The following is an 11772-nucleotide window of genomic DNA, read 5'->3' on the forward strand; positions in this document are numbered from 1 at the left end:
TCACTTTTAAGTATTTGTGTGTGTGACAAAGACATCGGGGAAAAACTGTGTTGAGTTGAACAAAATGTCGTTCAAGTAAGTTATTGTTTAATTAAAAAAAAATATTTTTTTTCCTAATAGTTTAATATAAACATGAAATAATTATTCAGTTAATACCTGTTCAATTGAAAATTTGAATTCGTTGATTTTATATTTTTTCTGTTTTAACGTTAAAAACAAACTTTAAAAAATATCATCTTTATGGTTATAAAATCTGTTTAATACCCAATTTTACTATTTTCCAGTTTGTATACTTCCTCCTAAAATAAAAATGTTTTATTGATTTTTTCATGTCTACAAAGTTACAGGATGGATTATTAAAGTTTTAATTACAATCCAAAACTGTAATAATATACTATGTCTATTGATATCTACTTATTATTGCGGTAGAAAAATGTTTATATCCTATATGTATGTTTAGTATTTTTTCTCTTTCAGTATGCATATTAATGATCAGGAAGCTCGAAGAATACATGGATGTTATGATGATAATAGCTCAGAGTCAGAGCAAAGTGGAAGAAGTGAATTTGATGAGGAATATTATGCAAATAAACCACCACCCTTATCAATAGATCCATCTCAGATAGTTTTCATAAACAGTACAAACAACAATTCAACCAGTTCACCTCCAGAAAATTTTACATATCAGAAAGATGACAGTAGTTTTTGGGATGTTGTGTGCAATATATGTTGCTGTTGTTTTTAAAATATTGCTAAAAATGGATGTATTTTTAAACATTATACAGTCTGCGTTAACTCATTCTCGTTTCTGGATTTATTGGTGTTTCATTCAGTTTTTAATAATCTTTGTTATTTAAGATTGTTTAAGATTATAAAGCCGTATGTAACCAATCTTATATTTTATGATAATAAAAATGTACCAATAATAGAATATATTTTATTACTAACATTTTTTCACTAAAACAAAGTAAATTCACGAGTATTGTTGTTTTGGTCATAAATGACAGGTGGCTCCTCAGTATGGTGGAAGTCTAGAAACTTATTTTTGAATCCTTCATCTGTGACACTTCTTAGGTGTAGGTTCCATTTAGGAATTTTATTTTCATAGTAGCTTAATTTTAAACATGCTGCGACCTCTATTCGGAATCTTAGGAAATAATTTGGCTGACGTTTTTACTTCCAAGTTCCAAGTTTGACATGTTAAGTTTAGGCAGATGTAGCTTAAAATTCCATTATATTTAATGAATCTAGTTTATTAAAGTTAATGTTACGAGAAACACAGGCCATTGAACAATTACACAGTTATATGAAGTGCTTTAAGAAATCTGCATAAATACCAACGGTTAGTGTTGTGCGCGAATAGTTTCTTACAGTACACGTATTTAATAATAGCGTTGATAAAGGTGATCAAATAATATATTTAATCAGTCTGTAGTGGCAAATATTCGCATAACCGCGTGTAAGAAGTAGATATAGCACAATATGGGTTTGACAATATCCGCAGTGTTTAATAGACTATTTAGTAAAAAATCTATGAGGATTTTGATGGTTGGTCTCGATGCTGCCGGCAAAACTACAATATTATATAAATTGAAATTGGGCGAGATTGTCACGACAATTCCCACAATCGGATTTAATGTGGAAACTGTGGAATACAAGAACATATCGTTTACTGTGTGGGATGTTGGCGGTCAGACAAGAATAAGAAAACTTTGGAGGCATTACTTCGCAAATACAGATGGACTTATTTTTGTTGTCGATTCGAACGATAGAGATCGTATTGAAGAGGCACGTCTTGAACTTCGCAGCATGTTGGACGAACCCGATTTGAGGGAGTCTATATTACTCATCTTCGCTAATAAACAGGATTTGCCAAATTCCATGTCCACTGCTGAAATAACCGATAAATTAGATTTAAATACACTTAGGAATAGGAAGTGGTACATCCAAGCAACTTGTGCAACTCAAGGAAATGGTCTATACGAAGGACTTGACTGGTTATCGAACGAACTGGCAAAAACAACAAAGTAATTTGAAATAAAGGGTAATATCTGAATGTAAATTTTGTTGGAACTTTTATAAACTCTCTTGCATAGATTTTACCCATTATTTTTATACATGTTTTTTTGAGGATATTAGGTAGTTTTTTTTTTGGAAAATATTTAAATATTAGTTTTAATTTAATTAATTAAGTGTTTAGTTTTATGAAAATATAATTTAACTTATAAGATTGTTGTTAAATTTAGTATATAAAAATCAACTTTTAAGTTATCCTTTATAGTTTTTGTAATTGTAAGGTTTAACTATAAATGTATAGTCTTTAATAAAAATACATAAAATGTTGGTTGGTTGTGTTGTTCTAGTGCTCTCAGAAGATTCCGTTTAAAAAACATATACCTACATGAAAAAATATAAGTGTTATGAGTTCTGCTTATATTTAATAAAACCATTTTTCATTCATCAATATAATTGGTTTTACAAATATTTAATTTCATCATGATTTCATAGTTGTAAAAAATATTCAAATTAAATTCCTTGTCTTGACTTCTTAATTTGCTAAATTATTGTTGCTTTAGCAATAAAAATGTTTATGAATCATGTTAAATCGATAAGTCTATATATTGAGACAATTTAAGATAATATGTACCTAAATAAATAAATAGGTATGTTACTAATATTTTCTGGTAGGTATAATAAATGATTTATTGTGAAACGGTACTATAAAATGATAAAGAGACTTATATTAGATAATTTTCTTCAGATAATATAATTTTCGGAGAGTATAAATTAATGTTTAAGCTTATGATGCATAAGGAAAACCACGTCGGTATATCCGAGACAGCTTGAAAAAATTAAAGTGGTCATATTTTGATAATAAAGCAAGTAAGCTTCGTAACAAAAAAATTTCCAAAAAAATTTGTGAAGTACAAATTAGATTGTTAAATCCGCATTTGCAAAACCTTGCGCACCATCCCGCATCCTTGGTTTTACAACGGATAGCATTGCAAATGTTTGTCTTTAGTCTAATTTAAACTCGTACAATATTTAAAAAAAACATAAGAAACAAAACGTTTTACAGCACACGTCAACAAATTATGTTTAATAAAAAATGAAGTGGTTAACAGCTATGATTTGGTTAAAGGGGGACTAAACAGAGCTCAAACGGCATAGTAAATATGCGCTACTCCCACTCCATCTTTCATTGCTGCGTGACGGTAACCATGACCATCACTATGAACACTACAGGTTTAGGGGCGAGCTATGAGGAACCCACGTATTCGGTATTTTTCAAATGAAATTTGAGACTAGTGCATTTCGTAAAGTATTTAATTATCTAGATAACATTCTAAACTAAATTTTAAATAAAATTTTTTTACTACGAAACTTTCTAGAGGGGGCAGCGCCCCAGAGTCCCCCCTGCTCAATCCACCTCCGAATTACAGCATTATGAAGTTTGAAAAATAAAAATGCCCGTTTGTATGACAAGAAAATTTTTTTGCAAATATGTGCGACCCTTTTGAAATCCAGTCGTTAAACCGTATATTAATTTTTTATTTAGTAAATTTTGTCTGAAATTTTTTCATTGTGAACGTTTCCTACATGATCACAGAAATCATGGTTTAAAAATTGGTAGGGGTCAGGTGATTACCAAAATGTAACCAGTTTAATTTTCAATCATTGTATACAGAAATACCCACTTTCATAATTATTTCACCGTTACTTAAATATTCGAATTAGTCACCTATTGCTCAATATTACCCAAGCTTGTTCACTATATTACTAATGAAATTTCCCTTTAACTGTGGAATTAAAAATAAGCATCAATTTTCAAGTTGACGATTTTTTTCGGTCATCCCTTAAAAAGTGTTTAAGTCTGTTCGGACAGTGACTATCGGAGAAAAGCCACTGGGTGAATGGGGTAGGTTCATTCTACTTATAAGAAAAATGCTAAAACAGGAAAAAATATACGTTTATTTCATAAAAAAACATTCGGCACTGATTGGTACAATAACTAGAGCTTGATGTACATTAACCGAATTAAAAAAAATGTTAACGACTTCACAAATATATACTGATTACAAAAAAAATTAAAACAAAGATTTCTGTATTGGTTTACGTAGAGAAATTTCTGAAATAAAAAATGTACCGGCACATAAATTCCAGTATATATCTTTGTAAGCAATTGTATATCGATAGTCAGTAGTTTTAGTCTTATAATATGCAAGATCCTTAAATATAAACTGTAAATTCGATACAGTTGATTTTAAATATTATTGATCCAAATTATTTAACGAGTGGCATTGGATTTCTTACGACATCACAAATTAGTGAATTAGTTGAGTCACTTCCATTCATAACGGTCGTAATCAACACCTAGTTCGAAAGTAAATAAGTTTAATATTTGCTGCTGCGTCTTTCCGTTGAAAAACAAACATCCAAATAAATCACAAAGAACTTCCCTTTCAACTTAACATTCTCATCATTATTGTAAAACAAACTGTTATCAAAATTAAGTAACTGCAATCCATAAAAATGGGGTTCAATAAAATATAATCGAACGTCACGAAAAGTCCTCCTATTTAAATGGTTTTAACTAGAAAACTCTGTCCTGATACCCGCTGTCCTGAACGGCGGACGTGGTCGGCCTAGGCATAGAATGGTGCCGCATCTGAGTGGCTCTACGGGAAGGCGCCAGGAACTCGAACATGCTCTGAGTGTGGTTGGCCAACATTTTTCCTAGATCGCAGGGCATGGGATCGGTCCAGAAAAAGTCATGGTTCAGGGCGGTGTCTGCGTCTGCCCTTTTCGAAGGATCTAGTACAAGCAGTTTGTCGAGTAAATCACAGCCATACGGGTCTTTCACGTAGGGAGTAAGGCGCTCCTTAACCTGCGAGATGGATCAAATAAATCAAAGGACATGTATACAAGTTCCCTAGAGTATGGCGTATATATTATTTGTTTGGAATTAAAGAGTAATATTTTTACAAATACCAAAGTTGTATGTGCCTGCTTCTAGGTGCCTGCAAAATAACAAAAACATATGAAGACCTTTTAGTATTTACGTAACAAAATTTACAATGTTGTACGTATTTAAGTGACTCGCACATTACAAAGTGGTAAGCCTGCACATACGATGTAGTTGTTTCGAGCAAACAATTTCATTTTCGACATAAGATACAAATAAAATCAAAAACGATGGTAAAATAATGAAATTACAGTCTTCCTACAAAGCGAAAGTTGCAGAATTTTATCTCTCCCAAACATATCGTGTTATATGAGACATACCCCAGCCAATGTATTAATAAAACTTTAAAATCATGTATTCAAAAAAGCAAATAAAAAAATACACTTGAAGGATGTTAACAAGAAAACTGGCAGTTACCTTTCTCTTTTGCCTTTGCGGCAGTTCCATTTTTTTATACAATTCTAAATTTTCTACCCCGGGCCATACTTGTGGGGTGATCGAACCGCACAACTGAGAAATGAGTGTCAATTGCTGCTGTTCGCTGTTCCCTTGCATTATAGGTGATCTGGTCCACATCTCAGCCATTATGCAACCAGCTCCCCACAAATCTACAGGGGGTCCATAGTTTCTCTCTCCTAAAAGTAGTTCTGGTGGTCTGTACCACAAAGTTACTACACGATTTGTAAATCTAAAAAATATAACAGAAATATGGATTAGGACCAGAAATATTACTACTACTTTAAGAATTGCTTTACCTATTTGGCATTCCATTTTTATTTGTACTAAATGCCCTAGCCAGTCCAAAATCGGCTAGTTTCAATACTCCATTTTTGGTAATTAGAACATTTGCCGCCTTCATATCTCTGTGTAATATCTTATTACTATGTATATAATACAGTCCATTTAAAAGTTGTTGAACAACTTTCTTTATTTCTCCTAAACTAAATTTGACAAGTACATTCGAAAGTAAGCCGGCTAAATCATGTTCACAAAAGTCGAAAACTAAGTAAAACGTCGATCGATATCTGTTATGTTGCGAAGCTTGCGTCCGACAGATTTCTATCAGGTTTACAACATTTTCATGTTTAAGAAGTTGAAGAATTCTTATTTCTCTAAGTGCCGTTATGGGAAACTAAAATCAAACGTACAGGTAAGTTCACTCAAATATCGTTTCTTAGAGGTAACGTACCCCTTCTTTTTCATTATCCATAAGTACTTTTTTCATGGCAACAAATTTTTTGGGATTACTTTTGTCTCTAGCCTTAAATACCTCACTGAAACAAGGCAACAAAATCAGTATGCATTTTTGTGTAAAGGATTTGGGACCTACCCAAATGTTCCTTGACCTATTTTAGTAACCTTTTCGTATTTATCTGTTAAATCGCAGAAAGGAAAATTGAAATTTTCTATGTATTCTTCTTTTTCTCGCATATTCATTGTAACAGAATGAGAATGATTACCAGAACTGGAATGGTGATTACTCTCCCGTTCACGGGAATTATTGTTTTGCATTTTTGTTAATTTTTATAGGTCACTAATACAATAATATATTCTTGTATAATGTTATAAAATATTTCACAACATTAAATAAAATATTTGCAATTTCCTTTTTCTAGCAACATAACTATAAATTCATAAATTGTATTCACCGTTCACTCGTCATTGAATGACAGCGACAGACATGACAGTTTTTCTGTTTTCTGTTTTTGACATTATTTTCTGGTTACTTAAGTTTTAATTTCTGTGATAAGTTTTAACAGTTGGCAATACTTAAAATGCAGACCCTTTGGTACAAATCTATAAAAATAACTAGATTACGTAGATACTCGGACGTATCCAATATGCTGTGACACTGAAAAATGTCCGATTTACTCAAGTCCAACAGGTTTTCAACCAATGTGATGAATTACCGGATGGCGACCATATGCAGCTGGCGGTTGACGTAGTTTAGATTTTTCAATGTCCTTTGACGTTTTACTTTACCATCACGGCTCTTATAGATACAGATGTGAAATTAATATGTCGACAGTGACTTGAAACTCGGACCCTCAGAGTTGCTTTCGTTTCACGGCCAGGTGCAATATTTTGACTTTCTATTAACAGTGATTTACTTTTAGAGCATACACTAAATGGAGGAAGCACCGCGTGTTAAAATGTGTAGACGCTGTAAACGGTGATAGTTTGGATCCTAGCTTTCTATCTCTAATCGTAAACGAAGGGAGTTGCGTTCATGCATGCGCGAGAGAGAAAGCTGTACCAAAAGTATCACTTTTTTTCTCTGTCACTCGTTTGCACTGTTACCGTAAGCGTGCTATTCTGTGGTATGATTTAAGAATTTACTAGCTTTGATAAGATTAATTTTCCAAGCAACGAACGTATGCATAAAAACAAATGGGCGTTTATATTCCTTTTGCTATCTAATTTTATTTGCAGTCCTTATAAATAAAATTAAATAGAAATTTTTAACATTACATCTCAGATATGTCAAGAACTTAACTAGGGTTACTCCAATCATTTTTGGGGCATCCTGATGACGGCGGGCGCATGGTGACTAGGTAGTTCAATTATTTACATCCAGGTATTCTGCTCCTACAAAGCGCGAGCAGGCATTCTCTTGTTTGTCGCAACCCAATAATGCCTAGAGATTCACATAAGGCCTGTTTGCATTTGGCCAAACCCTTAATCAAAGAAAAGTTCCCCCATCATGCAATCGCTGCCGGAATTATTTCCACTCCGCACGCCATCCATGTCGTTATACTCGCTGGCGGAGAGCTTTTGAAATTGTCGTTAAAATGAGAGACAGCACGGTGATGACGGTCGAATACAATATACTTTTTACATTTACCGAGTTACACATTAATTCCGGCCCTCCCCATTATATTTGGAGTATTTTTTGTTCACCCATCGGTATTGTGAATCGCTGTTCTATGAAAAATCGATACTCGTGTGATAATTAATGAACAGATCTGGTGACCTGTGTCAGTCGTGTGTCCTTTTAATTAAATAGCTGTTGCTGCAGCTATATCTGACCAGGCCCTTGATGATACAAAAACAATAAATAGATAAATATTACGTTTCTAATTTTTATAGGTCTATCTATATTTGCTTTTACTTGCAAAACATCTTTTGGTGCTCCCTTAACGCTTATGAAACAAATAATAATGAAATGCTGATATCTTATTTTTTTTAACTAGTATACATTTATTGCCTTTCCTGCAACCTCAGCAGTGGAGGTGCTTTTATAATTAAAAGCACAAAAATGTATGAATATGTAAAAAATGTTATGGAGTTCTGGAAATTATTTCGAAGTCGACGTTCGAACGCTCTTCTCGTAAGCTCCGTGAGGTTGGCTCTTCGACGCTTCCCTTGGTGGTATTCGAAACTTGAGTGAAATTTTTTGAATAACTTGAAAACGAATTAAATCGAGCGTAAATTTCTAAAAACTCTTCTGTCGATGTTGTTTTAAAAAACCTAAATAATTTTCCGATTATCAGATATAGAGACGTGTAGCAAACTAACGGTTCTTCCATTTCGCAACTTATCCATAAGACGGAAATCTTAAAATCGTTATAGCGTTCGTTCGGCTTTCGGAGCCGTAATTACAGTTCCTTCTCGAGATAAATAAGTTAGCTGGGTCTTAATCTACTTTCCGGGCAACAGATAGTAGTTTTATAAGTTAAGAGAAAACTTTTTTACATAAACTCGACTACCGAGTTTGTTAAAAAGTTATAAATGTAAAAATACAGAAAACAACCAAATAGATACTGACTGCTATGAGAGTAGTATAAAATATAATATCGTTTATCCCTGGCAAATCCTCTCGTCGCTCGACTTTTTCGCCATAAAAGTTGTGAAACTTTTATTAGTGTTCGATTTTTTAACCCAGCCGTACGGCTTCTTTACTAGAAAAGAATGGCTTTATGAGCGGTGATTTCTTCGTAAAGGAAATCGAAATTACGCTATAGACTTAAGCGTTAAAATCGACCCAGTGAACGAAATTTTATTATTACATATCTCAAATAAAAATAAATAATAATAAGTAATAAATAAAATAATTAAACTAACCAGCATTACTTAGAAATAGAATTAGATAAAAAATGTAGGATACAATAATTACTTTTTTGCACCGAGTTAATCTAGTACGAAAATTAAGACTGACATCCTAATTTCGTTGTGATGTCTATGGACATTTTGTCCGTAGGGTCACTTACTTCATTATGTCGCATTTGCTGGGAAAAATTCGAGCAGCCATCTGTTCCTAAATGGAATAGTTGGGATTGTTCTGAGTGACAAGGGTTTATAAGATTATGCCCTGAATAGTGAAACGCTCTTAGCATACAACGTATAAGATGTAGTCCGTGGAGTCTTCATATTATATCACGCAATTTAAATATACGAAGGCATCTAAAAAAGCAACAGCAGATTTAATATTATGAAATGTATGCTTATATATAGTTCAACTGCATATAATTTTTGTATGCAGTTACATCTTTATTTAAATACACTTTTCATATTTGCATTAACTTAGCCGCAAATGTGTTTAGTTAAAACATTACAGACAAAAAAACTTTCAAGTAAAGTCCTTTACAATAGAACACTTTAACTGTTATTTTTTCGTTTTGAATTTGATTTTGTGTCACATTAATATCTTAATAACTAATTTATATCCAGTAATACCGCTCTTGTTCTAGTCTATTTCTAAATAAAGAAAACAGTAAAACCAAGTACTTTTTAATAAACTCATATATTTTTGCAACAAACAATATTAATTTATACTATTTACTTTATTTACTATATTTACTATACTTACTATATTTACTTATATACTTTTACCATTTTCATCAATGGGTCTGGTTCAAATCATAGTGATTCATATCCAGATGTAAGAAGCACAGCTTATATAAGAAGTATCTACATTTTATTTAAAGAAGTAAATTTTCCTATTTTCAATGTGAACTATTCTGAACGATATATGTATATCTTCAAGTAACTCTATGAACATATGAAGTTCCAGGAAGGAGATTTTCAATATATTATACCTAGAAATTTATAATTTGGTCACAGTCTGCTCAGGGAACGTATTTCTTGTCGAAGTACCTACGTTTAGAAATGGAATTATTGCCTACTGCCCAACCCAATTCCCGACAAGCGATTCAAGTAAGACTCAAGGCGGTAGCACGCGATCTTACTAGATAGCTAATCCACTTATTTTGCTAATTAAAGTTAGTATACGTCAATAATCTGGCGCTGTCATGGGATGGACTCCTAATAATAAATCAGAAAAGATATACGTGGGCCGAGACAAATTACATACCCGGTAAACCATTTTTTTTTATTGAATGGCGCTTGTACATTTTAGGGAGTGGTTCTGTAACATATTTGTAGCGGATTTATAAAGAAAAATGAGGTTTATACAAAATTACTACGTCTGGACTACAACAACAGGAAATAAATTCGTCTTTTTGATGTTTTGTAAGCTATTGAGTTTATGGCTTTTTTTCAAAACACTCTGTATATTCCACTGTTCCTCCCAACATCTGATTCTAGCTGCTGTACTACCATATAATTACACATCTTTCTACCCCACCTAGTAGTCTGCACTCGACGATTCCTCAAATTAGCAAGGAATCAAGTCGAAGCTGGCTTTACTCGTAATAGTCGTAATGTACGGGTAATAAACACCCTGGGTTTGCTTAACGCTCCGTGAGTTGCCTTTCGTGTTCGCAGTTCGCAGCCCTGGAGGGGTCGTGGGGATCTGGGGGCCGCAACGGCGTCGTGATCGGGTGAAAATGGGAACGAGTGCTCCGGAAAACTGATGACTTGTTTGTAGCGGTATGTGGTTAAGAGATTGGTTCGGCTAATAAGGTTCATCAGGATAATTTTGAAGTGACAGTCGGGCAAACTCATTTTATTAAAGTTTAGTTAAATTCTACTTTCGGATCCTTATTTTTCCTTTAATACGAGGGAAATTAACAGCGTTTTATAAGAACATTTTGAAGTAAACTATAACCAATCGCTTAAAAGATTAAAGTGAGCACGAAGGAAATTTTTGCGGGGGAATTCTTGCTAACGCTTTCATTCTGAAACGTTTCAAAACTTCAAAGGTAACCTTTTCGTTATATTTATCCATCGTGGAGATATCAAGGAGATAACAAAATTTGCTCCTAAAATTCAATCCGCACGTTATTTATTCACCCTTCCTTATCTCAACCCTCAGAGCATAACGTCTCAATAAGCTCTCTTATAGATATCTTCCTTGCTCGTAATATGCTTATTTTATTTTATTAGCCTCCTTTGAAGCTGCAGTGGGATCGTGAGGTCGGCAAGTGCTGTTACGTTTTTAAAGCAACATGGTCGATTTTCTGAGCCTAATCAATCTGAGATCACTCTTTTTACGAATTTTTGAATTAACGAAATATTTGATACGAATAAATAAATACTAAGTGGCATATCCCCCGGTCAATGGCGTTGCGCTGCCCTACATCGTCAATGTGTCTACCCAACAGTACAGCGGTTAGCGTGAAAGCCGTGGAAATAAAGGAAAACGCATTATACAAGGCCCAAACGAGGCTCAGGGGATCCGTCACTAACATTGTGTTCTCTTCAAAACTGACGCGGGCTGCGGAAGGCCGCAATATTTTCTTGCGGTTACGTCTGTCAGCTAATCCTGGGAGTAATCCATCAGGCCGGTAGTCACAGGGTGTTCGCCGGGCTCGAGCAAATGGACAAGGAAGATTTTCCCGTGAACAAACGAGATTGGACAAAATTTAATAAGCAAACTCGAAAGGGTGAAGAAATAAATTGAC

The 11772-nt window shown here is 33.6% G+C and overlaps 2 protein-coding genes across 2 annotated transcripts; one reads left to right on the top strand and one right to left on the bottom strand.

The window, feature by feature from the left end:
* Window positions 1–1154: 1154 nt before the first annotated feature.
* On the top strand, window positions 1155–2038 carry LOC108912233 (ADP-ribosylation factor 4-like). The gene has a single exon (XM_018717411.2). The coding sequence runs from the start codon at window positions 1483–1485 to the stop codon at window positions 2029–2031; it is 549 nt and encodes a 182-aa protein (XP_018572927.1). The 5' UTR covers window positions 1155–1482; the 3' UTR covers window positions 2032–2038.
* A 1916-nt stretch (window positions 2039–3954) lies between these two features.
* On the bottom strand, window positions 3955–6641 carry LOC108912197 (cyclin-dependent kinase 9). Its single transcript, XM_018717377.1, has 5 exons — window positions 6297–6641; window positions 6156–6240; window positions 5722–6098; window positions 5384–5654; window positions 3955–4888 (listed from the first exon to the last, which is right to left on the bottom strand). The coding sequence occupies exons 1-5, from the start codon at window positions 6476–6478 to the stop codon at window positions 4595–4597; spliced, it is 1209 nt and encodes a 402-aa protein (XP_018572893.1). The 5' UTR covers window positions 6479–6641; the 3' UTR covers window positions 3955–4594.
* Between the last annotated feature and the right edge of the window lie 5131 nt (window positions 6642–11772).

This window comes from Anoplophora glabripennis, unplaced genomic scaffold, assembly GCF_000390285.2.
Source record: "Anoplophora glabripennis isolate ALB-LARVAE unplaced genomic scaffold, Agla_2.0 scaffold215, whole genome shotgun sequence".
Taxonomy (NCBI): Eukaryota; Metazoa; Arthropoda; class Insecta; order Coleoptera; family Cerambycidae; genus Anoplophora; species Anoplophora glabripennis.

Coding starts and splice junctions, on each gene's coding strand:
- LOC108912233 (XM_018717411.2), top strand. CDS start 1,483: ATGGGTTTGACAATATCCGCAGTGTTTAATAGACTATTTAGTAAAAAA.
- LOC108912197 (XM_018717377.1), bottom strand. CDS start 6,478: ATGCAAAACAATAATTCCCGTGAACGGGAGAGTAATCACCATTCCAGT. Junction 5,655..5,721: donor AAAAATGGAATGCCAAATAG/GTAAAGCAATTC, acceptor TATATTTTTTAG/ATTTACAAATCGTGTAGTAA. Junction 4,889..5,383: donor CGCAAAGGCAAAAGAGAAAG/GTAACTGCCAGT, acceptor TCCATCTCGCAG/GTTAAGGAGCGCCTTACTCC.